Source organism: Antechinus flavipes, chromosome 4 (assembly GCF_016432865.1).
Source record: "Antechinus flavipes isolate AdamAnt ecotype Samford, QLD, Australia chromosome 4, AdamAnt_v2, whole genome shotgun sequence".
NCBI lineage: Eukaryota > Metazoa > Chordata > Mammalia > Dasyuromorphia > Dasyuridae > Antechinus > Antechinus flavipes.
Genome location: NC_067401.1, coordinates 309,677,694 through 309,704,590, shown reverse-complemented (window position 1 = coordinate 309,704,590; position 26,897 = coordinate 309,677,694). Strand labels below are relative to the sequence as shown.

General features: G+C 36.5%; 1 protein-coding gene across 2 annotated transcripts in view; it reads right to left on the bottom strand.

Annotated features, from left to right (window-relative positions):
• Positions 1–23,751, bottom strand: part of RSPO3 (R-spondin 3) — a 101,426-nt gene extending 77,675 nt beyond the window's left edge. The window contains exon 1 of one of the 2 annotated variants that reach the window (XM_051997704.1): positions 23,087–23,751. In XM_051997704.1, coding sequence (XP_051853664.1) covers positions 23,087–23,183 — 97 coding nt within the window. In that variant the 5' untranslated portion in view covers positions 23,184–23,751. The remainder of the gene's footprint in view (positions 1–23,086) is intronic. The other variant, XM_051997705.1, reaches the window with a different exon arrangement.
• Positions 23,752–26,897: the final 3,146 nt, after the last annotated feature.

The following is a 26,897-nucleotide window of genomic DNA, read 5'->3' as shown; positions in this document are numbered from 1 at the left end:
CTTTTTTATTTTCAACATGATGAGACTAAAGTCTAGAGAAGAAAGTGACTAGAACACAGTAGTAAGTGGTAGAACAAGAAATGAAATTCCCAGGTCCTCTGACACTGGATTCAATATCATTACCTTGGAATATGCAAACCCAACTCCACTGGTGAATTTTAGTGAAAGTTGTCAAATTGCTTAGATCTGGAACATATTTTCAATTTCTTACTGCCATTATATTCAACTAAAACTTCCATACTCTATTCTCAGCTGGAAGCTAGTCTTCATTATTGGTGGAGAATACTCATTGTTATTCAGGGCAATTATTGCTAGGGAGTAGAAACAATAAGAAAGAAAAGAAAACTTCAATTTGCTGCTCCTTACTTTGCATTTCCTCACTCTGCTGTGGTTCCATAAAGAAAGTTTATCTGTTCCCACAAGTCTCTGGTTTGGTCCATATATTTTTCTTCCCTCAAATATAGTAATGAGATGATCATCTTTTCTCTTTTTGGATTTCATCTGCCCTTTTAAAAGTAACATCTAATAGTTCCTTTTTTGTCAAGGAGATTGTTGGGTCATTTCAAATGGACTCTTCATGACTCCACCTGGGATTTTCTTGATAAAGATACTAGAGCCCTTTATCGTTTCCTTCTCCAGCTCATTAAAGGATCAGAAACAGGCAAATTCGTTTAGGATCACATAGCTAATAAGTGTCTGAGGCCATATTTGAACTCATGAGAATGAATCTTCCTGAGTCCAAGCCCCATTTTCTATCCACTGTGCCAAGATGCCCACATCAAGAAAAAGCATTTCAAATTTAATATCCCATTTCTTTTATATATCAAAAATTTCAAATATAAATTGGAAAAAATAGCAAAATAGAAAAATTTGGTGGCCATACCATTAATTGCTTTATTCCACTTGTCCACATTCTTGTAGAATCATTGAGATTATAGAGTCACTTGGTGGCAAAGTGCTGCTGAAAATTTTTCTTTTATAATCTAGGTAATTTTTGTTGTTGTGGCTGTAGTTTAATGCTTGGTATGTTCCCATAGTCCTAAACGGGGAAGCTCAATAGATAGAGCACTGATCCATTTAATTAAGGAACATTTGAGTTCAAATGTGACTTTAGACAGTTTATCAGCTCTGTGACACTGTGCAAGTCACATAACTTCTGTTTACCTAAATCTACTGGAGAAATAAATGGAAAACCATTACTGTATCATTGCCAAGAAAACTTCATGGGCATTATTGGCACACTGTGGTCCACAGAATCATAGAGTCCAATATGATTGAATAACTGGAAACCAACATAGCTCTATAAGTTAGAAATGAGAGAGAGACAGCATGGTACCTAATAGTAGGACAAAGAGTCCACTTCCAAACCAGGAAGACTTAAATTTAGGTCTCACCTCTTACAATACTGTGTGTGTGACACTAGGCAAGTTACTTAATTTCTCAATACTCTGGCAAACTTTCTAAGATTAAGTTCTAGAGAAGGTGCCTATCGTCATTAGTAGAAGGAGTTGTCTCATTTGGAAAGTCCCTACATAATGGAATCATAAATTCACTCCCTGTTCTATATAGAAGCACCACAGAGTAGGAATATAATTTTGAACTTACTAAATGGGTACGGTTAATAACCTCACAGATTACTTCTATGGGAAAAGATTAAGCTAAAGTACTTTTCAAGTAGTGAATTTGAGGGGGATTGTATACCTTAAAAGAATTAACTGTAGTTGAAGAAATTCCCTAATTGTCTTTTAGGTTACTTGCATGACAAACCCACTTTGAAATGACTTATTGGCATGTTTGTCAAGGACAGGTCATATTAGGCTTCTTATAAATCATGGATTTAGATTTGAGAAAACTTAGGGAACATCTTTTTTTTATTTTCAACATGATGAGACTAAAGTCTAGAGAAGAAAGTGACTAGAACACAGTAGTAAGTGGTAGAACAAGGAATGAAATTCCCAGGTCCTCTGACACTGGATTCAATATCATTTTTTTTCTCTTCTCCACCCTGCCCCCCAGCATTCTTTCCAGTCTGCCATACTGCCTTTCATGGACTAGTCAAGATGGTTATGTTACAAGGTTTGAGAGATGCTTTGGAGAGATGGCAAATAATTCACTATTTGAAAAAAATAGTTTTTAAAATTTCTAAAATGAATTTTAATTAGTAAACTACATTATTATTCTGCAAATATTGTAATCAGCAGCCTAAAGATGGTTTAAAAAATTGCTCTATTACAAGCTCTACCTAACAATGATGGTACATATAACTTGCTTCATATGATTGTCACAAACCTTCTGCTCAATGATGAGTTCAATTCATTTGTCATAAAATTTAAGGAAGATACCAGGAGAATTAATAAATGCCAGCTTCCTTTGTTATCTAAAGCTCACAAACCAGCTTCATTCTCTTATGGTTTTCAGTTTTCCAAGGAGAAAATTAGATGTGTATTTAGGCTCAGAAGTCACCTATTCTTTAACTTTCCCATTAACATAGACTTCATATGATTAAGGTGAAAAGAAATCTGAGTTGTATTTTATTGATAAATTTATAATACTTTAAGCTCTCTCCCCAAAATCAGTAAATTGATAAATTTAAAGCTTTAAACTCTCTTCCAAATGTAATTTCTTAATTATTTTAAAAATGTGTTGCTAAAAATTTGGTTACATAGTTAAAGCCCCACAATTTATAATAATAATAAAAACCAATACTCATAAAGCATTTTCTATAAGCACTGTGATATAATGCTTTATAATTATCTCATTTGATTCTCACAACAATCCTGGAGAGTAGGTGTTGTTATGATCTTCATTTTACATAAGAGAAATCTGAGGCAAAAAGAGGTCAAAGGACTTGCGTAGAGTCACACAGCTAGTAAATATCCGAGGCCAGATTTGGACTGAGATCTTTCTGACTCCAAGCCAGGTACTCTATCCATTGTGTCACTTAAGTCAAAGTTTTTGCTGTATATCCAGTGTCCAAATTGAATTTTGTCTTTGTTGTAATAAACAGTGGTTTCCTAAATGAGCATAGTACAAATAAGATAATCAGAATCACAAGTTTTAGAAGTTGTGGTTTAGTGGAAAAGATGCTTAGTAGGGAAGCAAAAAGATCTAGATTCAAAACAGGGTGTGTGATTATGTGCAAACCACTAAATTTCTCTGAGACTAATTTTTTTTTAATTTACCTTTAAACATTTTTTTTTTTTACTATTTTCTCCAGTTACATTCAGAATAAAAAAATTTACATTTGTTTCTAAAATTTTTGAATTTTAGTTTTTCTCCCTCATCCTCACCCACAATTAAGAAACCATTTCTGAAGTTATGCAGAAATTTCCACAAAAGTCAAGTTGTGAGTCTTGATTTTTTAAATGTACAAAATTAGTCAGGTGTGTGTGTGTGTGTGTGTGTGTGTGTGTGATAGATAATAGAACCTATTTCATAAGGTTGTTGTAAAGATGAAATTTATGTATGCAAACTATTTTGCAAATTTAAAAATTCTAAAAATATGAACTATTATCATTAACATTAGTAATACTAATTAGTAATAATGATAATAAATTTCTAGGCATCTAGAAAGCATAATATATAGACCTCTGGACCCATAGTTAGGAAGACCTGAGTTCAGTTCACCTGCTAAATGTGTGATTTGGGGCAAGTGATAACCCCTGTCTGCTTCATTTTTCTTGAATGTAAAATGGTAATTATAATAATCACCTACCTCCTAGGTTTGTTCTGAGGCATCAAATGAGTTAATATTTGTAGCGAATTTTGTAAATGTAAATTAAACACTAGCTATTATTATTAGATATTGCTATTCTTTTAAATAGATTCCTACTTGGCAACATTATCCTAACTCAAGGTAATTATATATGCTTTTATATATTGAAATTCAAATATTCCCTAATTTACCTCCTGACTAATTCAGATTACTTTTCCCTTGTACATTTCATTTTTAAGTAATTTTTTAAAAATTCTACATTTCTTTTAGCAAACCTTAAGTATAACCTACTGAAGATTGTTACTATGTAGGATACCTAGCATAGAACTTAAAACATATTTAATGACAATGATAAATAAATCCTGGGTCTTCAGAACAGTTTTTCAAGCTTGACATTGCTTTTACTAGCCCCACTTCACCCACAAAATTAATATAGAAAAAAAATTAGTTACAGAGATGTTGAAGCCCAGTTGGAATTACCTTTGTGTAATCCTCTGATTTCTAGTGCATTGTGCTTTCCATTAGGACCAAGTTCGATTCCACCAACTTTCTTTTAAAAATTTTTCCATATTCCACAAGATTTTATTGCTCAAGAGAGTAATGGTCTAAGGAATTTGTACAGAGCTCTATGGGGAATCATGAAAATTTGACCTGAATACCAGTTCTAAAATTCTTTATGTTATTATTTAAGACCCTAGTGCTGAGGGTCCTGTCTGAAGTAAACAAATAGAGATCAAAAATCTGGAAAGAAATTTAATAAATCACTTGGCCTTGTCCCCAATATTTAGGCAAATAAAGTAGTATTATTCCCATTTTACAGATGAGGCAACTGAGAACTATAGAGATTACATTAACAAAGTAATGCCACTAGTAAGACAGAGAAAGAAATATTTGCAATCCTATTCTCTCTTTCCAGTGCAGAGCTTTTTCTGATTATACCACATTGCCTATTAATTTCCAGGAAGAAGGTATGTTAGTTCAAAGTAAGTGAAAGATATAGTTTTATTCAATTTAATATTATTCAAATTTATTTTTTGCTTCCTTTATAAAACCCATCTAGTTTTAGATTCTGCTTCTCAAATCAAACACACACACACATACACACACACACACACACTCAAACACACATATAAGATACCTTGTTGGAACAACAACTAACAATGATAACAACCCAAGGAGGTCATTTAAGGTCTGAGTGAATCTGTGTGAAGTCAAAATTATGTAGTATTAAACTATGACTGCTGCTATTTTTATGAACAGTACTTTTTAGTCTCTTTCTGTCAGAATTTACTGCTTGTTATAGAACAACATTGTAGAGATCTCTATCCTGGGAGATCCCTGTTGTGAAAGCAAAAAATGCAGAGCCAGATGAAGGGAGTGATTGTGAGTTTTCAAGAGAAAGACTAGATCAAAACTTCTTATTCTACTCCCTTGTATCCTTATGAACTTATAATTTTAGCCCAAAGATCTATGGAGAAGGGAAAACTGTTTAATTCAATTATTTTATAGGACACATTTAAAAACAAAATTCAAATACTAGTAAGTTCACAGAACTGAACAGCTGTAATGGACCTTGGGGATCATCGAGCATAATCTCTCATTTTATACATGAATTGCAGTGACTAGATTTCCATCAGATATTTGTCTGTGGTCTTGGGCTGCGGTTGCATTTACACTTCTAGGAATGTAAAGGAAACTTTTTTGTATTCTCTAGAATTGTATCTATTTCTGGGTTGTTTTTAAGCCCACTAATCCTTTTTAAAAAATCAATTTGAATTCCAGATAATGATAATATTGATGCTTTTAATTACATGACCCTAGAGCTGTGACTCATTTGGTGAGAACATACAGAAGGGTCTGAAAATTATTTTCTAAATTGGTATGAGAGTAGAGAGATCATGGAATGATATACTTTCTAAACCAAATGATAACCTTTGACTGTTTCCATTGGAAATGAATTCATTTATCCACCATTATCCAGCTCAGGTGTCTAATCTCAATGTCTACAGTGAGTCCTTATGTTGTCCTTCTGCAGTTCTGACTACAATGCACCAGAATGCCCTATTTAATGTTGTTCCTCCTTATTCTTTCCTCTAGTACCAAGGCAAGATTCTCTGAGTCAAATAGCATAGGATCTGCTGGTACAAACATTAATAAGATCCATCATTTAGGAACAGTTACTTACACTTTGTTTAATCTCTAATGGAAAGGATTTTTCTAAATATTTACATCAGAGCAGTTGTCAGAATGAATCCTGCAAATCACTGGCCTCCTCCCAGGAGGAATGGAGTTGACTTGAACTGACAGAGAAGGACAGGGAGAGGGAAGAGAGGGAAAAGAAGAGCAGAGGGAGAGGATGAAAAGGAAAGGAAGAGAAGAGGAAAAGTGAGGAGAGAAGAAGGAGGGAAAAAAGAGAGATGAGAGAGAAAAGAGACAAAGGAGAAGAGAAGGAGAGGAGCAGGAGCAAAGGGAAAAGAGGAGAAAGAGGGAAAAGGAGAAGTAGAAGTGGAGAAAAGAAGGAGAAGAGGAGGAAAAGGAGCAGGAGAGGAAAAGGGAGGAAGGTCAGAGAAAAAGAAGAAGAAGAAGGAAAGGAGGCGAGAAGAAAGTGGAGGGGTGCAAGAAGAGGAAAAGAATGCAGAAAAAAGGAGAAGGAAGGGCAAAGTAAGAAAGAAGTAAGGGAATGGGAGGAATGGAGGAGGAAAGGAAATAAATGAAAGAAGGAAGAGAAGGAAATTCTTGTAGATGTGTTTTTAGTCTGTGGGTTTGAAGATGAGGGGTTTACATTCATAAAAAGATACTTCAGCACTCTAGAGCTATCAGTGTAGTTGAGGAGCCACTTTAATTTTATTGCTCTAGTAAAAATGACTCTCCATTGCTTCGGATTTTGAAAGAGATGAGGATTGTTTGGATTACTGAGACCCTGTAAAAACATGGTACACAATGCAAGCACCAAAAGTGTGAGGAGCTAAGAACTTGATCTGGGTCACTGGCCTTCTTGCTAGTAAGGATAAGGAAAAGACTTATTCCTTCTGGGAGTCTCTGAGAACCCAAAAAGTATGTGAGAGCCAGAGAGGGAGAGGCAAAAATCTTAGCTCCTGAGGCGCCGCTGCCAAGATAAATGCTTCAGTATTTTATAAATTAACTCTGCTGTCTGCATGTTTGTTTTTGCTTGGGAGTCTCTAAAAGAAGGTTGTTCAGCTCATCTTATTAGTAGCCTTTGGATTTGGGGGTGGAGTGGGGTGAACAGAGTACTGAATAGGACAAGGGATGAGGGGAGTAAATATGTCACATTGGAAAATATTGACAATTTAAAATTACAGAATATTCTTTACCATGAACTCAAGGTACGCCTTCTCCAGTCATGTGAATTAGGTAGTTAAGTCATAAACCATTATATTAAGCTTTCTGGGATTGTAAAGTCTCCATTTACAGCATGAGGAATACATTAACTATAGAGGCAAAAGGTTTATTATAAAACATTGGAATGTCAATGGGGGTGTATATGTGAGGAGCTGAAGATGGTGACTAGCTCTGGAAATAGTTAGCAATTCATCTGATTAGCAATCTTCTTTTGCTATCTGAAATTAAGGATTTAAATTTCAGGTTTAATTCTGTATGTTGTCTTCTTGCATTAGAATGTAAGCCAATTGAGGACAGGGATGTGTCTTTCTTTTTACTTCAATTTGTGCAATTAACACAATGCTTGACACATATATGCATTGCATTGATTAGATCGGTGACTAGGCAACTGTGCATAGAAGGATCTCACAAAGTTGGCTCTCTAATAAAATACATGGTACCTGCTACCTGCCTTTTTTGTATTATTATGGTGACAGGAATAATGTGCTACTGAAAACAATAGGAGAAATTAATATAGAATTTACTATGTGTTTCTGAAACCTCCCAATATCCTAAGATTATGCTATTACCAAGGTATTAAATTCACAGTAGATGAAAACTAAATATGATATTCAATGGAACCAGTCATGCACCATCTACCACATCTTTACTGCAGGTAATTAGGATTATTAAGTATCCAATGTGTATATGTACTGTGGCAGGGCTTGTTTGTCAAAATGCTATCTGGAGACTGCTAGTAACCAATAAAGAGTAGCCAGAGAATGAGAAATCTGACTGGCTTGCAGTGTATTTGAAAATATAAAATTATCCACTGAATGGTTATACAGAACCAATGTTCTAAACATGGGTTTACCTGGATAGAAAGATGGTCTAAATTCACCTTGGAAGCACTCAGGATATAAACTCTTGGATGAATTGGTATAGTTCTCTGACATTTAAAGGCAAAAAACCTCAGAATGTTCACTCCAAGTCTTTTCTGAATATTTACTGTGAGCTTTCAGTAGTTTAAACCAAGAAACCTTCTTTGTACTGCTAGCAAACAGTTTTAAAAGTATATACAAACATATGAGAAGCTGATATACTGATGCTTTAAATTAGTATGCAAGCCATAGGACACTTCTCATCAGCTTTTTTTGGATTAAGATTTCATTTGATTTTTAACAAAAAGGCACTACTTGGATTTTGATAGATTAATGATGTTCTGTATTTCTGAACAGTATTTTTTGATTAAAACAAAAGATGTGCATTCTTAGTTCAGATTGTCTTTTGAGAATTACTAGTCTATTGTACAATTAGATTCTTATTCCCAAATGTTAGAGAGTTACAATTGGTTTCATCTAGGGATGCTTAGATGTCCTCCCCTGGTACTTCTTCTGGATTCCTCAAGTGCTTTTCATTTGTTTAGGAAGAGAGGAAAAGAAAAAGCAACAATGACATCATAGGCATTCTATGTGTATATGTGTGTTTCCACTAATAGACTCTGACAAGGTAGTTTACAAGATAGAAATGAAAGGAACTAAGCATATATTGGTGGCCTATATACATGTGTTACATGCCCTGTGTGAATAAGCCATTGAGGAAAAAAATTGGTGGAAAAGCCATTGTTTTTTGATGGACTTCCTGTGTTCTGTAGCTTGGATGAGTCTATCCAATCTTGAAGGGGAAACAGTTAAGTCTGGCAACAGCAGGGCAGTGGCTTCAGCCTGCTGTGACCAGTTTCTCTTCCCAGGAGTTGAGTCTGGGTTTCCCCCAACCTAATTACTTTTTGGCAATTGGGCTCCTGGGATTTTGTCTTATTGTAATTCACTGGGGCCCCCAATCCTAAAGTGGAGCCTTCTCAGCTAGCTGAGCATTAGGTTTGACCTTTACAGGGAGTTTTTCCTTGTTGGTGACAAGGCATTGAAAATCATTCAACGACTAACTAAAATAAAATAAAAGACTGGATCGAGAAGATAAGCATCCAAGGAAGAGTAAATAAAGAATGAAGAAAAAAAGAAGCCATGAGAAACAACCTATCTGCAAACTTTCTCTGAAATAACTTTATAACTAACATTATGATTTCTACTAGTTTGCCTCATTTCCTGTAGGTTAGAAAGCTGGAAATTGCAGAACACATAAAATGGAATAAATATCTTTTTCTTTGGGAAGTCTTGGCATCTTTTTGAAGAGACTATCTGTAGCATATCACTATTCTCTTGGATAAGATTAAATGAGAAACACTGGTTTTCCTTAAATAAACAGATTTAGCAGACAATAGATATTGTTTATAGTCTTTATAGTAATTGCTGAAATATGTCCATATTTCATTTTCACAATTGCCCCCTTTCCTCCCACTCTCCCTTTGTTTCATTAAATTTCAAGCATTTTCTATCCCATATTATCTATTCTTCTACTCCAACTCATTTTTTCCTAATGAAACACACATCTGTTAAATTCGCTATCATCCCTATTATATATACTTTGCTCTTTCTCCCCTCCTTTCCTCTTATTGGACTCTATGGCTGAGACTATCTCTATCAATTTGAATGCTTGTTCTAGAAAATACCATATGGATATGCAATGCTTTTTTGATACATAATGGTCTCTTATATCATAGCTTTATATTTTAAACTGTTGTTTATCCATATCACATCTCTTACGACAACAGCCTCTGGTGATTTGATTCTCAAACAATCTGCATGATGTCAAAAATTATAATCACAACAGTTACTCTTAAGTTAGAGATTCTATTTTATGGAACCATTAATCTCTAAGTGAAAGTAAAAATCATCAATGCTTCAGTCCGAAATAGCCCAAGGTACTGATTTGGTCAGGTATCATAAAGAGATAAAGATAACTTCTTTGGATAAAGACAAAAATCAATAGTCTACCATGGTGGTAAATTTATATAGAGGAATTTTGATGTTTAACTAAACAAACAAACCAAAAAAATACAGTTTTTTTTTTCTCCCCATGTGCCAAATCCTAACTAAGATATTCTCTTTTAGAGCATTCCTTGAAGCAAATGGAGTTTGTGCTATCTTAAAACATCATTTAAAATGATGTAATTCTTTGCAATCCTGAAGGAAAGGTAATCAATTTCATTATCCATAAATGCCATAAATAAAGTTGAATGAGAACTAAGATAGCTATTTTAAGAGAAGAGTATAAATGGGACAACAGGACAGCCTGACAATTCTAAAATTTGTTGATTCTGTTAAAAAAAAAAAAGAGATGGAAGAAAGGAAAAAAAAAGTGATAAACAGTAAGAGAAACATGTAGTACTATATTTTTAACATAGTGGACATGCACAAACAAAAACATGCATGGATTGCTGATTGAGGAGGAAAGGAGGAAGAAAAAAAAGTGAAAACAGCTGAAGTTAAAATGAGATTCACATCCAGATCTTTATGACTCCAAGATAGGCCCTATATTTGTGGTGCTTTCATGCCTCTTTAAGTGTATTATGTAGACAGCATAGTAGGATTTAAGAACTGAGAGGAACTTTGGACTAGATGATATCCAAGAGCTCTTCTAAACATAAATCCCTAAAATCTTATATACATAGTGGACACTGAACATTTTTTTTTAAATCTACTTCCTGAAATGCTTTTCTTACAGTCTGTTATGACTCTAGACAAAAATGGTTCTTTCTCTCTAAATTCCTATACATTTTAAATAATAAGTACTTATCATATACTTCCTTATTCAGAGATTGTGTACATCTTAGCTTTTTTTTTTGCAGTCTCTTGGGAACCCATAAGTATTTATACAATTGTCTTGCTGGCAAAAGTCGCAATGGGCAAGGGGTAATAGAAGGCATTATATTCATACCCACATAAATCAAGAAGGCCTAAAAGAAGACAACTAGGATGCTAGATGGATTCTCTGTGGAATATTTGTGAGAGAATGTGACAAGAGTCACACTGTGTGATAAAATGCATAGGGTGTCCCAAAAGTCTTAGTACCATTTTAAACTGTTAAAATGCTAAAGTTTAAAATAATACAGACACCCTTTATATGGATTTTGATCTACACTGTTGGAATGAACACACACATTGATGTGATCATTAAGAATGAGTTATGAGCAACAGTTAACATCATAAGTGCTTCAATTTTATATAGCTTAAGTTGTAGATTTTAGGCATCATAAAGATGCCTTTATGCATCTTTGGCATAAAGATGCCAAATATTGGTAGTCTATTGTGGTGGTAAAGTTATTTGGTAGAATTTTGCTTTTAATTTTTAAAATAGCTTTTTTCCCATATGGCAGTTCCTAAGTTTCTAATATTCTTTTTTCGGGTACATTTTGGAGTAAGTGAAGTTAGTATGATTATAAAGCTTCATTAGAAACCAAAAAAAAACCAACCAAACAAACAAATAGTTCCTGCCCACAAGAAACTTAGATTTGATCAGGTTCAGGGTTCTTGGTTTAAATGAATGAATAGGATTTTTTTGTTCCAAATTCATATTATTAATGAGAATCTAAAATTTAGTACTTTGAATTCCCTGTAAGCTTAAGTTTCAATTTCAAGTTTATTAATGTCTCCACAGTGTATCAATTTTATCATATTTATTTTATCCATCTAGCCATTGTACATTGTGTTACAAGTGGATAAATTGAGAACCAAGAGAGATGGCTGAATTTTTTTCTTGTCTAGATTTGCCATTAATGATTTATGTGATGTTGAGCAAGTCATTTAATTTCACTGATGCTTTATTATCCTCATATATAAAACTAGAATAATGCCCATCCTTTAAGCACGTATATTTATATATACATGTATATATATTATACATGTATATATACACAATCATATGTACATACACAAATATATAGGGAAAGAAAAAGACAGAAAACATCATGGTGAATAAAGAGATGGTATCAGAGCTAAGAAGATCTGAATCAAATCTCTCTCTCTGAAACATACTGATAGTGTGATCCTAGGCAAGTCACTTAACCTCTGCATTGATTAAAAATCTTTCCTTTCCCTCAAAATTCCATATATATCAATAAAATTACAGGTCCAGGCTTTCTGTCTACCTATCATTGATCTGCATATCAATCATCTATCTATGCTTTAGTGAAATAAACTTACTATGTGAATAATCATTATTGGTTTAGAATATAAACTCCTAAAGAGTAAAGATAATATCTAACAAAATAGTTTATATATAGTGTAAGTAATTTGTGAATGGTCATTGAATTGGATTGAATTAGAAAAGTCAAGAATAATGTAGGACATTTTTATTATATTTTTAAACTATAAGCTTAAAAGAAATCATTATTCTGGTAATGGCCTGTTGAGTAATTGTGCAACTAATACATAAAGGTGGATGAGAAGACAAGTCATAATGAGAAACTTGCTGTTCTTTTTCTTACTAATCTATTGAGCATATGTTAAGAAAATAATGTTCTAAAAAAAGCAACTTGCAAATTCTGTTATTTTATGTTGTGTGGTAGTGGTTTATATCATGTGGTTATAAAACGGGGCTCTGTGCTACTATTTACTTTAAGGAATGTGCTTTGTATTGGGGTATAATTATAAATATGCTTACCAGCTAGTTTTCTGCAGACATTTCTGTGTGTGAGAGAAAATTTACTACATAACTTTATTTTATATTCACTTGTAATAAGATGTTTTAAGGTGATTCTAAATTTGTTTTATAATGAGAATCTGAACTCAAACCAAACTCTTAGAAGAAGTTAGGTAAAGAAAAATGAAACAAGCTTTGGAAATATGGCTTCCTTACATAGTAAAATGGTAGGACATGGGTAATAGTGAAGGGGAAATGTAGTTAGACAAAACACAGAAAGAGGAGGTGAGGTGATGGTGTTATAAAAACAGATTGATTTTCTGCAATTCTGCTTTGAAAGTAGAACTCTCTTGATGTAGAATCTAAAGATCTGGGTTTGAATAATGGCCATATTCCTTTTATATCACTTTGGGCATATTACTTCCTTTCCTGGGTTTCTTTTCTTTTTTGAAAAATGAGGGAATTGGATTTGACAATCTCTAAGGTTCCTTTCTACCTCTAAGCCAGTGTTTCTCTTTAAAGTAGGAAAAGGCCATTTTCCCCTATATCCAGGTAAAATGATTTAAAAAAATGCATCAGGATCTATAGCTTATGCTAAATTATTCCTTATCATTTTGTTTTTTAGATCTCTTGTGCAAAGTAAATACTGTATAGTATTTGATTATGAGTTCCTGAAGTGAACAGATGACATAAAGGAAAAAATAAGATATGAGCTTACTGTTTTAATTCATCTTTCTAATTAGCCCCACCACAAGCTACTCGATGATTTTTGTATATGATACTCTCTTAATAAATGAATTAATATTACTGGTGATATAAAATTTCAACTAATAAGCTTTTTTTTTTTTGTTATGGCTTGATAGATGGTATATGCCATAGATATCATCATTTGTATAAGCCTGTGAAAAATGATTCAACAGTTCTTTGTTATTCTTGGGTTATTTTTCAGTCCTTTCTGATTTTTGTGACTCCATTTGTGAGTGTCTTAGTAAGACTACCAGCTTGCCATTTCCTTCTCTGGCTTATTTTATATTTGGAGAAATTGAGGGAAATGTAGGTAAGTAACTTGTCCAAGGTCACACAACTAGAAAATGTCTGAGGCCAGATTTGAACCTAGGAAGATGAGTCTTCCTGTCTTCAGGTCTGGCATAAAGGACTGTGTCATCTAGCTTATGAAATCCAACTGGGTTTTTCTTCTTTCTTCTTTCCTCTTTTTTTTTTCATTTATTTATTAAAGATGATCATGAAGACTGACTCTGGCTCAGCGAGGAGGCAGCAGGTTGAGGTGAGAGACATCCTACTTCACCAATACTAAACTCAGGGAGAGCAGTTCTCAAACTATCTGGTTTTATGAGGAGGGTTTATGGGTAAAGTGATTTATAAAAGAGTATATGTGACAGAAATAGCCTGAGGAACACTTTCAGATATTCTGACTAAAACCAACTGCCACATGTCATTCATAAAGAACATTAGTTTAGGAATTTGGAAACTTAGAATCTAGTTCTGTCCACTAACTTCTGTGAGATAAAGTAACTTAACATTGTACCTCAGTTTCTTCATCTGCCATGTGAAGAAAGTGAACTAGATGAGCTCTAAAGTCTCCTCCTATTCTTAAATTCTGTAAAAAATTGACCTCAGGGATGTCTGGATTGACAGATTATTATAATTAACTGATCAAATCATGCAATTCTAGGATATAATTAATTATATTAAACACTAGGAGACAAGAATAAGACCCGAGAACAATTGCAGTGGGATTATTGTATCTATATCTATATCTACATCTACATCTATATCTATCCATCTATCCATCCATCATCCATCCATCATCTGTCTATCTATCTATCTATCGTCTTTTATCTCTATCTGCCATAGTTGATATAGTATCAGGCTTGGAGTCAGAAAGACCTGAGTTCAAATCTAGACTCATATTGAACAAGTTACTTAATGTTTGTCTACTTCTATCTTCTCAATTGTAAAATGGGGACAATAAAAGCAGGTACCTCCCATGGTTGTTGCGAAGATAATATGAGATGTCATTTGTAAAGCACTTAGCTTAATGCCTGGCCTAGATTAGGTGCTTAATAAATGCTATTTCCTTCTTTTCTTCCTTCAGTTGGTGGCTAGCACCATGGGGCAGTGGTTACAGGAGAAAGATTAATACTTCCTGCTTCTGTTACTAATTAGTATGTGACCTTGGACAACTGCATAACTTCTCTGATTTCGTCATCTAAAAACAGGGCCATTGGATTAGACTTTCAGTCTCTCCCATTTTTAACATTCCAGGATTTGGTGATTATCTAATTCTATTTCCTCAAGAGTTTGACACAAAAATTCAATGAACAAAGTCGCTACATTGGATTCTGATTTATGCTGGGCATTTTAATGCTTCTTGAGTAGAGTTTTATTTCTTAGGAATTGCATTTGCTAAGAGGAAAAGTTCAAGAACCTCCACTTCCCTTGCCATTTAGAAGACTTACCACTGAGGGCAAGTTCTTCTATTTGAAGCGGTTCTATTCTTCCTCCTGCTGGGCTAGGAAGGTGAGAAGACCAACAGGCTGGAAACAGTCCCCAAAGCACTTATTCAGTCACAAAGACTGGGAACAGCAACTCTTGGTATTATTATAGGATGACCCTTCCTATAGATAACATATAGAAAAGTGTAAAAAAAAAAAGAAACACCAAACATGGTAAATAATAATAATAATAATTAATAATAATAATAAAAAGTGAAAGGGGTTGTGATCTTCCTGGAGATCAGAGATCCTTCAAAATAGCAAAGTAAATGCTCATTAATATATCAGTTAATTAAGATTTAAGATTTGACCTCTTAGTTATATTTGCATTTTAAAAGGGAAACTCAGGAAAACTATTTGGTGGAATAGCAAGATGTGAGGTTGATAATTTGAGAATGGACAATCTATTTTGTATCCTTTAAAGGTAGGTCAGGCCATTACAATGCAGTCTGTGGTAGTAGTGGTGGAGAGTGAGGAATAAAGTATCTTTTCCCTTTCTCCATCTGCTTCCAAGAGACCTTTTAGACCACTGTATAAAAGGACTTTTAGGATTGGGGAAGTATTCTCCTCAGGACAGGTTTGCTTCACAATGACTTTTTTTTTTTGATTGTTTCTTTGTGTATAGGAGAGGGAGGTAGTGTTACTCCTTATCCCACAAATCAATGTTGGATTTTTCAACCCCATTCCCAAGAGAGTGAATAAATGAACACTTGATTCACTAGCTTTGGAACACTTTTGATTCTGCTTTCATGGAACTAAACCCCAGATTGAAGTTGAGACAAAATGTTACTATGTCTTGCTTGGGTTCCTGCTTTAGTAACTAGACTTGTATTAGCTTACTATGGAGGTTAGCTAGTGAATAATGAATGCGCTTTGTACTGATGTACATTTCATAATAACAAATTGTTGGAACACGATCTTCAGTTATATGTAATAAAATGTCAAGTGAGTCTAGGTATGTTAGAGAAGGAATTGGATTTATCATCTTATTCTCCTTTTTATTGCTTACGGTTTCCTAAGAAATTAGACTCAATAGATCCTACTGGATCTTAAGCCAATCATAGAAATAATATAGACCAACTTTCTCATTTCATCGATGAGTAAACTTTACTCAAAGAATAATTCAATTTGCTTAAGTTTTTACAGTTAGTAGCCGAACTGACACCACAACTCTGGTCTCTTGACTCACAGTTCTGAGCTATTTCTACCACACAAAGCTTCTTATCCTAAATTAATTTCTCTACAGTTCAAGTGTCTACAGTAAAGCAAAGACAGATGCTTGATTTACAGACCGGATGGAAATGCACATGAACAAGATAACATTTTATAAGAGCTGGTTGCCTCTCATATTAAATCTATGTATGAGTTTCAAAGAATTATTTTAATTGGGCATGTGTGCTGTTCAGAACCATTGAAATTTTCTGGAATAATTTTAGCAGGATTCCTTGTAGTAACAGCAGATGGTGACTAGGTTCAATGCCAAGATTACAAATAAGACAGAAATGCTCTTATCAGATAAGAGGCACCTGCAACCATACTTTAAAAATGGAATTTTTGAAATTATTCAAACTCTCCTTATGCGAAAAGAATTCAGGTATTTTTCTTGAAAGTCTCATATAGATGAAATCTTTGAAGCAGAAAACAGGATTTCCTAGGACTCAATGGCAAGCAGAGGTTAAATATTCTGAACGCCCCCACAATGTTCCAGAATGGAACATTCCATTCTTCTCACTATGACTGGATGATGGTCAGAGAGTAAGAATGCCTGAAATATTCCTGAATGGAAAGATCCCATAGGCTGAATACATTAATTAGGGAAAGAAGTAGCACCTTCTCTCTTTTTAGATGTATATTCTCCATTTCCTCAAGGTATATTTGCATGAGTATAAAATTAGGCACTTCAAAACATATATCACTGAGCTGATGGCAAATTTTAAAATTTAATTATTTGAAATTTTGCAAATTAGCCATTGGGAAAGAAAATCATATTCTTTTTCCTGTATAACTAGCAAAAGCAATGCATTTTATGCAATTTACATTGTTCCCCTAGAAGATAATCCTTGGCAAATTTTAGAAAAATTGAACAAAAATGTCAGTGTAGAATGCAATGTTAATCAAGGAAACCATCTTAACCAAGTGGAATATGTAATTTCAACACACTGTCCTGCATGATCCTTACCATGCTCTCAAAATTGAATGATGTTTTCCTAATGGTAACTAAAGTTGACTCTTGCATTTCATGAAACTCAATACCCACCCTGATGGTATTTCAAGAATTCACTATTTGGGAAAGAATATTTGATGGATTTTTTTGGTGCTCTCTCTCTCTGTCTCTCTGTCTCTCTGTCTCTCTGTCTCTCTGTCTGTCTCTCTCTTTCTCTCTCTTCTCTCTCTCTCTCTCTCTCTCTCTCTCTCTCTCTCTCTCTCTCTCTCTGTGTGTGTGTGTGTGTGTGTGTGTGTGTGTGTGTGTGTGTGTGTAGGGAAAAGTAAGTGGGAAGGAAGGTGGGGAAATAGAATGAATGGTGAAGTGGGATTGGGGGAGGGACAAGTCAATTTATTTTCTAACATCCAATATTTGGATGGAAATAAATTGTGAAAGTGAAAAGAACCTACTTAGTAATGAACTATATCTGGAATAGTTAGGTCTTGACAGACAGATTATCTTTACACTGTAATTAAATACAAACTTGGAAATAGTAAAGACTTTTGTTCGTTCAAAGACTCCTGTCACCTCTACATAGGATCAAAAATAACTCTGTTACTTTTCTGTAAGATTTTAGTATTTGGCTAAATATCCCAGATTAGATTCTAGGAATGTCAAAACAATCTGGAACTCTCTCTCTGGGCTTAAATTGTCTAAAACAATCAACTGCCCATTAAATTCATTTTATGGAAGCAATGTAGCTAGAATTTCCCTATAATAATCTTAAAATTAAACTTTATTATATAGTAAAATTTCTTTGCCATGTTTTCTAGGGGCCAAATTTGTTGAATATTATGTACAGCAAAAACTTTTGATAGACGAATGTTGTAACAAAGCTTTACCACATGCTAATGGAAATACTGTTCATATTTCATTCTAAAAGAAATGTTGAAATGTTAATTGTAAAGCTGTTTCACATTCTTTCCTATACTCCCCAATGGTTTACTTACAGTAATTTAAGACCAAAAGGGCAACACCATCACCATTTCTGATATTTTAAATTGGATGTTTATATTGAAGCAATAAACAAGAGGTAAAAATGATGGAATAAAGGAATGACTCAGAAATGATCCTAATACTAAAATGATGATTAAATATGATTTAAATATTTAAATTTTTGTCAATTGTTTTTATATCTACATGGAGTAGATGGTTTTGTGGGCTTGATTTACAAAATTATTATGTAATTGTTATTATATATACCATAATATGCTTTACCAGGGACATTTTGCACTTGTCTCTGTCCGTAAATCCAATTCCCTCCCTAGTGAATGACTGAAAGTAGAAACAGTGAGTAATAGAATTATGTTATCAAATAATATTCAAACTCTGATTTCAGAAAAATAAAATAAATATGAACAAAAATGTATGGTGGGTTCATTTATGATTCATACAGATTGTTACAAATTGCCTTTCAACAATCCAGTCACTAAGAAATATGTTAGATATGTAGAAACAGTAACAGTTAAATTCTTATAGATCTGTGCAGACTTATTTATTGTTTAGCTAGTTATTTTCCAGTTTTAAACTGAATTGGTTCTCTGCCCAGAATTTCTTTTTAAAATATACTTTTCCTTTTAAGAATTGTGTTGGACAAAAGTGAAACATTAAAATGATTATGTTCTATTTAATGTTTATACAGAATAATTGGGCATTTTATGGTCTTTGAGAAATTACTGTTTATCTGGAGTCTAGATAACTGATTCTCAAGTAATTAGATTTTGGTACTATACTGCTATTGAAACATAGCAAAATCCTAAAATGCTATCTAAATCATGAAGGTAAGACCACTGATGTTCATTACTTTTTTAGTGTTAATATTTTTTGATGTTAATGTTTTAATGTTTGATTCAGTCCTTTAAAAGTTGATAATTACTGAATCAATTATTCTGTTTAACTGGTTATTTAGGAATGTAGAACAATCTTATTCCCTGACTATTTGGGATAAATAAGAGTTTGTAATTTTTGTCTTTCTCCTTCCAGACAAGACCATCAAATTTCTTTCTTAATGATCCTTACAACTTACATTTTGAGTGGATCAGAGTTAAGTGCAGTTTATATGGTACAAATAGAAAAATTGAAGTACAGAGAAGCTAAAGGATTTGTCCAAGTTAAAGTGGTGGGATTGTTTTATGCGGCTTAACAATGGAAACCAAGGCTTTGGATTCTGCAATGAATGCCTACAATCATTTAATAAATCAATAACTATTGCTTTATTGAGACTTATCAGTATGTTTTATTATTAATTTTTTAGTTAAATCCAAGTGGTGTCATTTCTTCCTGGTGTGTCAATCCATACAGATAAAAGGCAAAAGACACATACTTACTCACCTATAACTAACTGCTCTTTTACAAAACTTATTAAATCTTGTTAAAATATTAGGATTTTAAAAGGAAGAAATCAGGTTACTGTTTTGTATTGGGGATAGTGTGGGGAGTATGATAGATCTTTTTCAACAGAGTTCACATTGACTAAATTTGCTATTTTTGATGATAACACTTATTAAAGTAACTTGAAAATATTTAATATTTAGAAGGAGCCATTTTATAAGTGTGTAAACTGGAAAAACACTAGACAATTAGAGGACAGATAAAAAGATAGATTAGATAAAATTAGCAATTATCCTTACTCCTTCATTTTTCTATTCACAACTTTACTTATCTGACAGTGACTTAGACTGAATGTTAACAATCTTATCGAAAGAGTAACTTTTTATCTCTAAGCTGGAGAAAACAGGCCTGAATGTATACTCTGGTTGTCTTTAGGAGGGCTGTCTGCTCAATCTGTGTCTTTGTCCACTTCCTTAGGGGTCATTGTTTAAAATAGGCAAATCTTTTCCAAGACCCTAACTAGGGAAAAGACAAGACACCAATTTGTTTCCAAATAATTGCTCTGTCGTTAATATGTCGCCATTTAAATTTGTATAGAGAAGTTGGCCCTTGAATTTTTTTCTTTCCCAAATGTTCCTTCTCTTCTTCTTTGTTTTTTCTTTTTCTCTCTCTCTCTCACCCTTTGCTCATCCTCCAGAGTTCTGTACTGCACCTGCATACAGCATCTTGTTTGTCTCCGCAGAGAACACAAGGGGTCGCACCTTCCACAGTTTTGGAGCCCAGCAGTCACGGCAAAAGCAGAGTAAGGTGGGAGAGAATGGGAGGTAGCAGAGCATGGAAGTTTTCTGAGTTTTCCCCTCTGTCTTCCCCATTCGCACTCCCCATTTCCTAAAAACCATGTTACATATCAAAAATTCAATCTCTCTAATTTTTCAGGACTGCTCAACAGACTCTAAACCCTATCTTAAGGGGAAGATGCTAGACAGGTAAACTACTTTGTAGTTTGTAATGCATGAAGGATAGAGCGTTAGTCTCAGTTTCTGAAGCAGTTGAGGAGTTCGTATGGTCCCTACAGAATCCTTCCCTAGTTTTATATCTAAGGCAGTGGATTGAGACTGATTTAGGAAACATCCACGTGCCTGGTGCCCTTCAAAAATCCTCTTTCGAGATTGGAGCTAATGGTCCAGGATGCTAATTGGGATTCTAGACTTCTATTCAAAATTAAATTGTGCCTAATTTCAGAGGATGGTGGATTGTTTGGTTGATGAGTGTTGGATGGAAATTGGGTGATGGTGGGTATTTGATGGAAGTACAAGTAGTCCTGTCCCCGCTTTGCTTTCCTTATCAAGCTTAGACTAAACTCGACTTTGCTTGCTTTCTTTGGGGGAAGGGAGGGTGGTGATTGACAGCGGTGAGAGGGCACTGCTGGAGCCCTGAGCCGCCGCCTCTCCTATTCGTCTGCCGCCGGGCCAGGGGTTAAAAGGAGTGGGTGGGAAGCTATGAAGAATACAAACCATTCAGTGGCCAAGGATAATAAATCGGATGCCCTGACATGTTTAACTTAGTCCCTCCTGCCCCCTGCTAAGTGAGCCGAGAGCCTAGAAGGCAGGGCCCGAGCCTCTGGCGTTCTTTGAGCTATGTTTCTTAAAAGGCAATTTCGAGGTGAATCAAACTTTGTGTGCCCGAGGCAAACGATACAAAGGGAGCTTTCAGGGGGACCGTTAGGCACTGGGGAAGGTGCAGAGACAAACATCGGTCCATGAAGCGATTTCCAAATCCTAACTAAAAAACAAGTCAGTATTTTCTCTTCCACGTTGACATCCCCCAGCCTTCTCAGAGCTTCTCTGAGTAAAGAGTACTTGGAGAACTGTTCCTGAAGGGAGATAGGAACTCAGGAAGGGGGTGGAGGTGGGGGGGCAATGAGAAGAAGGAGGAGAAGTTGGTAACTGTTTCTTATTGGCTCTACCCTTCCGGAAAAATGAATTCAACAAGCATGGGAAAGTTGAGGGGAAAGGTTAGTTTTTAGGTTCTGGAACAAAAGTTCCCGTGACTTTAAACTACGGTTGAACACAGTAGATTTCTTTCTTTTCTCTTCTTTCTCCACTCTTCCTTTCAACTTCTAGTCCAGGGGGAAAAGTACTCAGGGTCTGAAACTACGGACCACTGACAGAAATGCTATTAACCTGATTGGAAGGCGGAGTGGACAAGGAGGAATCGAGGGAAGATATGATTACTCTCATATTCCTTCTGACTCTGAAAAGGCGTCACCTTTCAGACTCGGGACAGACTGACTCATGGAATGGTCCTGCTCATAGTGAGCTAGGCTCTCAGTATCCGAGCTTCCGAGGAGATGGGAGTTTAAACAATCCAGGGCCAGGACTGACCAACTAAGTGGCCAGCCTAGGGAATCTTTAAAGAAACAAGAGTTGGATCAGAATGAGAGGTGGATATAAGGTGTTGGAATTGCTTCTGGGTTAAAAATCATCTGACGGTTGTCCTGTTCCTGACTGGGCTGGAGACAACTAAGAATTGATTCGCTTCTGGATCAGAGATAATAAAAGAGAATGGTTTGAATGAATATTTCTGAATAAAAAGATACCTATGTGTTTACTCCAAACCCCATTGGATTGTCCCAAGCCTATTCTTAAGGTCTGCCTTTTCACCCAGAAGAACCCTTGGATTTGGTGGAAACTGCGTTATCAATAATTTCAATGACTTTTCCCTCTGGATTTTCCTCACTCCTAGCTATCAGTCGGAGGACAGCGGGAAGGGCTTCCATTCTGAAGATTAATCGAAGGCAAAGCATTTCATTGCCCACAGCTTTTTAATCCTGGCCTTGCTGTGTTCTAGCACACTCCATGGCAGCATTAGACGGCAATAGTTGCAAATGCTCACGAAGACATGAAGTTCAAGGGCATTAGGGGTATAAGAAAGAGACACATTGCGGGGGGCTCTAAGATACTCACCCGTCTAGGAGAGCTGCAAGAAGAACCAAGTTGCCTGTTGTTGAAGGATCCAATAAAAATGATTCTCTCAGAGAAAGGCCAAAGACCCTCTCTGCAAGACGGAGAGAGCATAATGTGTAGGATCCCCAGCTTTAAAGAATGGCTAGTTTTATGAAAAGGTGAAACTTGCTGGGGAAGTGAATGTTAAGATGGGGGTGGGGGAGATTACAGTAGGAACCTGTCTCTTCCTCAGCTCCGTTATCTTTGAGGTTTGAGCGAATCCCACCGAAGATTAGAGACTCGAAGGGGAAGAAAGGAGGAGGAAAGCAGGTCATAGTTATATACTCAGTAAAATGCTGTTACCTCTACAAGTAGGGGTGGAGTGAGTGGGAGCGGGGGGCTGTTATGGAAGGGGGATGGAAAGAGACAGTACAGAGCAGCCCGACAGGTGAACAGCCAGGCTCAGCACAAATACATAAATACAATAAGCTACACTTACTTCTTCGCTGTCGCCTTCCCCTGGAGGCGTTTTGGCTGCCGATGTATTCCATAAAGTTCAAAATGATAAAAAACCAAGAAATCAGTCGCAAGTGCATAGTAACCCCGTAATGGTATCTCTTCCTTTCCCCCCTTGTCTTTTTGGTTGTTGATTTTGTTGTTGGTTATTAAATATGGATATACAAATAAAAACGTATATAACTAAAACAGCTGAGCAACTTCCCGGCTCAGATCCGACAGTAGCGATGAGGAGGAGGAGAAGGGAGATGAAAATCAAGTGAAGTGGGTGGGAAGGACAGAAATCAATTATTGCACTTTCAAATTGTCCGAGCAATTAAGTCCTGCAGATCTTAGAGAAGAGCTGTCATCAAGGTGAGAGAGGGGTCCAGAAGAGGCTAGCGGCCACGCTGAGGCAGTTGCAGGTAGCATGTTGCGAAGAGGTTGCTATCCCGAAGGCTGAGAGCTGGGGGCTGAGGGCTGGAAGCAGGACAAGGCGGAGGCTGCGGCGCCTGCGGCGGCACTTCAGGCTCTAGTCTCGGCTGCTAAGGCTGAGGTGGCTGCTGCTGCTGCTGTTGCTGCTGCTGCTGTTGGGAGCGCTTGCCTTCAGCACCTCGGTCACAGCCCTAGTTGCCATAGGGCGCTCTTGGCGTGCGAATCTGGAGCTCCTACTGCTGCTCGCATGCAGGAGCCGCACCAGTCTTCTGCAGGGCTCCCGGGAGTACCCCATAGAGGAGGGGGAGTGGAGGGGGGAGGGGGGAGTGGAGGGGGGAGGGGGGAGCTAGGGGGGCGGAGAAGGAAACTGCTGGAGCAACAACCCTGTGCGACCTCAAGAACTTTCAATTTCAAGAGAGAAAGAGGAATCTGGAAAAGTACAGGCGATGTTACTTGGCAGAAGGAAGGGAAGAGGCGCCTTTGGGGCTCTGGGGCTCCGGGCTCCGGTGGAGCATCCCTGGATTGACTGAGGCGCGCTGCAAATTAAATAACAAAATCCATAGGAGAGCATGGGGAGTGAATTCGAAACAAAGTTCCACCCCAGCTGAAGGGCAGCGTCAGCCAGTGGGGTGAGAGGTGGGCCAATTGGGGGACCACGACCGCCTGAGTTACTGGCCGCAACCGACTGAGGCTTCTACTCTACAGCGAGATAACGCATCCCATCTCATCCTCTCATCTCATCAGCCTGGAGTTGGGCTCCCTTCCACACTTAACCCCACGCCCATCTCACTCCGCCCCCGCCTAAAGTCCAGGGCAGCGGCTGAGCTGTGAGGGGGAGCTCAGCCCTTAACAACTTCTCTCCGGGAAGTCAACGCTGAAGCCAGGGTTCCTTCTGTTTGTGGTCTCCTTCTCTTCCTGCTCTCTCTCTCTCTCTCTCTCTCTCTCTCTCTCTCTCTCTTCTCTCTCTCTCTCTCTCTCTCTTCTCTCTCTCTCTCTCTCTCTCTCTCTCTCCCCCACCCCTCTCTTTCTCTTTGTCTTTCTCTCTCTCCCTCTCTCTCTTTCTCCCTTTTTCTTTCTCCCCGTCTTTTTCTGTTCTGTCCTTTCCTCCCCTCCCTTCTTCTGTGCTTTCCTCTTCTCTCCTATCTTGTCCTCTCCTCTACCTCCCCTCCCTTCTCCTCTCTGTCCTCTGCTCTCCTTCCCTCTCCCCTCTGCTCTCGTCTCTTTTCTCCTCTCTTCTTCTTTCCTGTCCTGTCCTTTTTTCTTCTCTCCTCTCTTCTCCTCTCCTTTCTTCTCTTCTCTTGTTTATTCTCCTCTCCTTTACTCTCCCACTGAAGATGCCTGCAAAAAGGACGGTCCTTCAAAGTGATTTGTCTGATATTTCGAGAAGTATTAGAAAAGGGAGGGGAAAGCAAAGGACGAAGGGTGTGTGTGTGTGTGTGTGTGTGTGTGTGTGTGTGTGTGTGTATGTGCGTGTGTGTGTGTCGTCCTTAGGACATTCTTTTTGGAATCAGTATCATGCCACATATTTCTCCCCCCCCAAAAAAATACATCCAAATCTAGCCCTTTTTTTATTCTGACAGCTTTCTCCTACTCTCTCACTCCTACCCCAAGCAATTCCCTGTACCACCTTCGGAATCTCAGTGGTTGTCCCTTTCCCTTTCTTAGTCTCTATTTCTATTGCCTTCTCTTTGTCTCTTCATTCTTTCTTTTTTCTCTGTCTACTAGTCTGCTAGTTGGTTTGTGTGCCTGTCTCCCCTATCCTCAATTATTATTGAAAAAATTTTTGGGAATGGATTTTTGTCTGTGAGGAAGTGGGGATGAAAGTTTGGAAAGCTGCTCCCAGTATGTGGAGACCTCAAATACTTTCCTCTGTCATTCAGGAAAGTCTTCGGGAGGAGATGGGGGTGGGGAAGGAAAGGGGATTGAGGAGTCCCGCAGTGACTGAGAATAAGGTTTCCTCACTCTTGACTGGGGTGAGGGGAATGGAAGACTTGCACATCTGATATTCTAAGATGTGCTTATGTAGTTAGTCCTGGGTGATCTTTCCATATCTTTTCTCAGAAGCACAGATCTGTTAGTGTTCCATGTTAATTGATGAGGTCTGGAGGTGCAGGTCAAGAACTCTAAAGCCTCTTTAAAATAATTTGCAGAATCATATAATTTTATCTGTGCTTTGTAATTAAAGTATCTGTTTGATCTTTTCTTTCCCATTCTAGCAAATTCCAATTGATTTCAATGGTACCAGGCTTTTTGGAGATTGTCCAAATTATTTAGGTTTAAGAGAAATGCCAGAGCCAGAGTTTCCCAGGAAAACAATGTAAGGTTCATACTTCTTCTCTCCTCCCTTTATGTATAATCTTTCCTATTCTTAGGTTTTATTAGGTTTACTTCAAAAAGGCTAGAGATAAAGTAGAGAAGAAAGGACACCTCCCCATCCACTCCATTTTCCAACTTTGCAGTACTAGAAATTACCATGAGTCTCAGGAGTCCATTTAATGGACTAGCTATGTTTTAGTAATATCCCCAAAGACTGAAGTGAAGACACTCCAAAATGGCTAGGGTGTAACAGGGAGCACACATAGAATATGAATTCTTGTCAAACTGACAAAAGATAGAACATGAGAGAAAAGTAGTTTTCTGTTGTTTACTTAATAGATTATTACTTATGATTGCATATACCTGGATAGTCTTATCAGCTAAAGTAGACATCATATTTGCTTTTAGTTAGCTATTTGAGGAACTTTTACCAAAAATGTTGCAATATGTGGATTTTTTTTTGGGGGGGGAGGGATTGCTAAGAATTCTCATTTTTGTTGTTTGGCAAAATTTATCTTCTCACAATGGGAATATTTTTCCTTCTCTCCACAAAGAAATTATAGCAAAGCATCACTGAAAAAATCTTTGAAAATTGGCCATTTGTACAGCCATGAGTATATGAGTTTTGGAACAGGAATAGTAACAAACAACAGATGATTTCAGATGGGTTTTCCAATCAAGGAACAAATCTACCTTTCTGGGGCTGATTTTCTCAATCTTCTCTTTTTATTTAAGAGCTCTGATCTTGAATATATATACTATAAAACTCCAGGGATTTAAAGGACTGTGGGAGGCTCCCTTTGAAAAGAACTCTAGGGAAAGCCTTTCTAATCCAGGATACTTGATCCGGATGGGATGAGATTGCTAGAGAGACATAAAAAAAGCAATTCAGTGAACAACTTCAGGGATCCAAAACAAGTACAAAGACATTTACTTCTCCATATTTGTTGTGCAGTCACATATAGGTTTCAGTATAAGCCAGAATGACAAAGTAAATAAATAAAAGTGAATGGGGATAGGGCAGGGAATGACTGTGTCTACTGAAGCAGTTTAGGGAAAGGAAT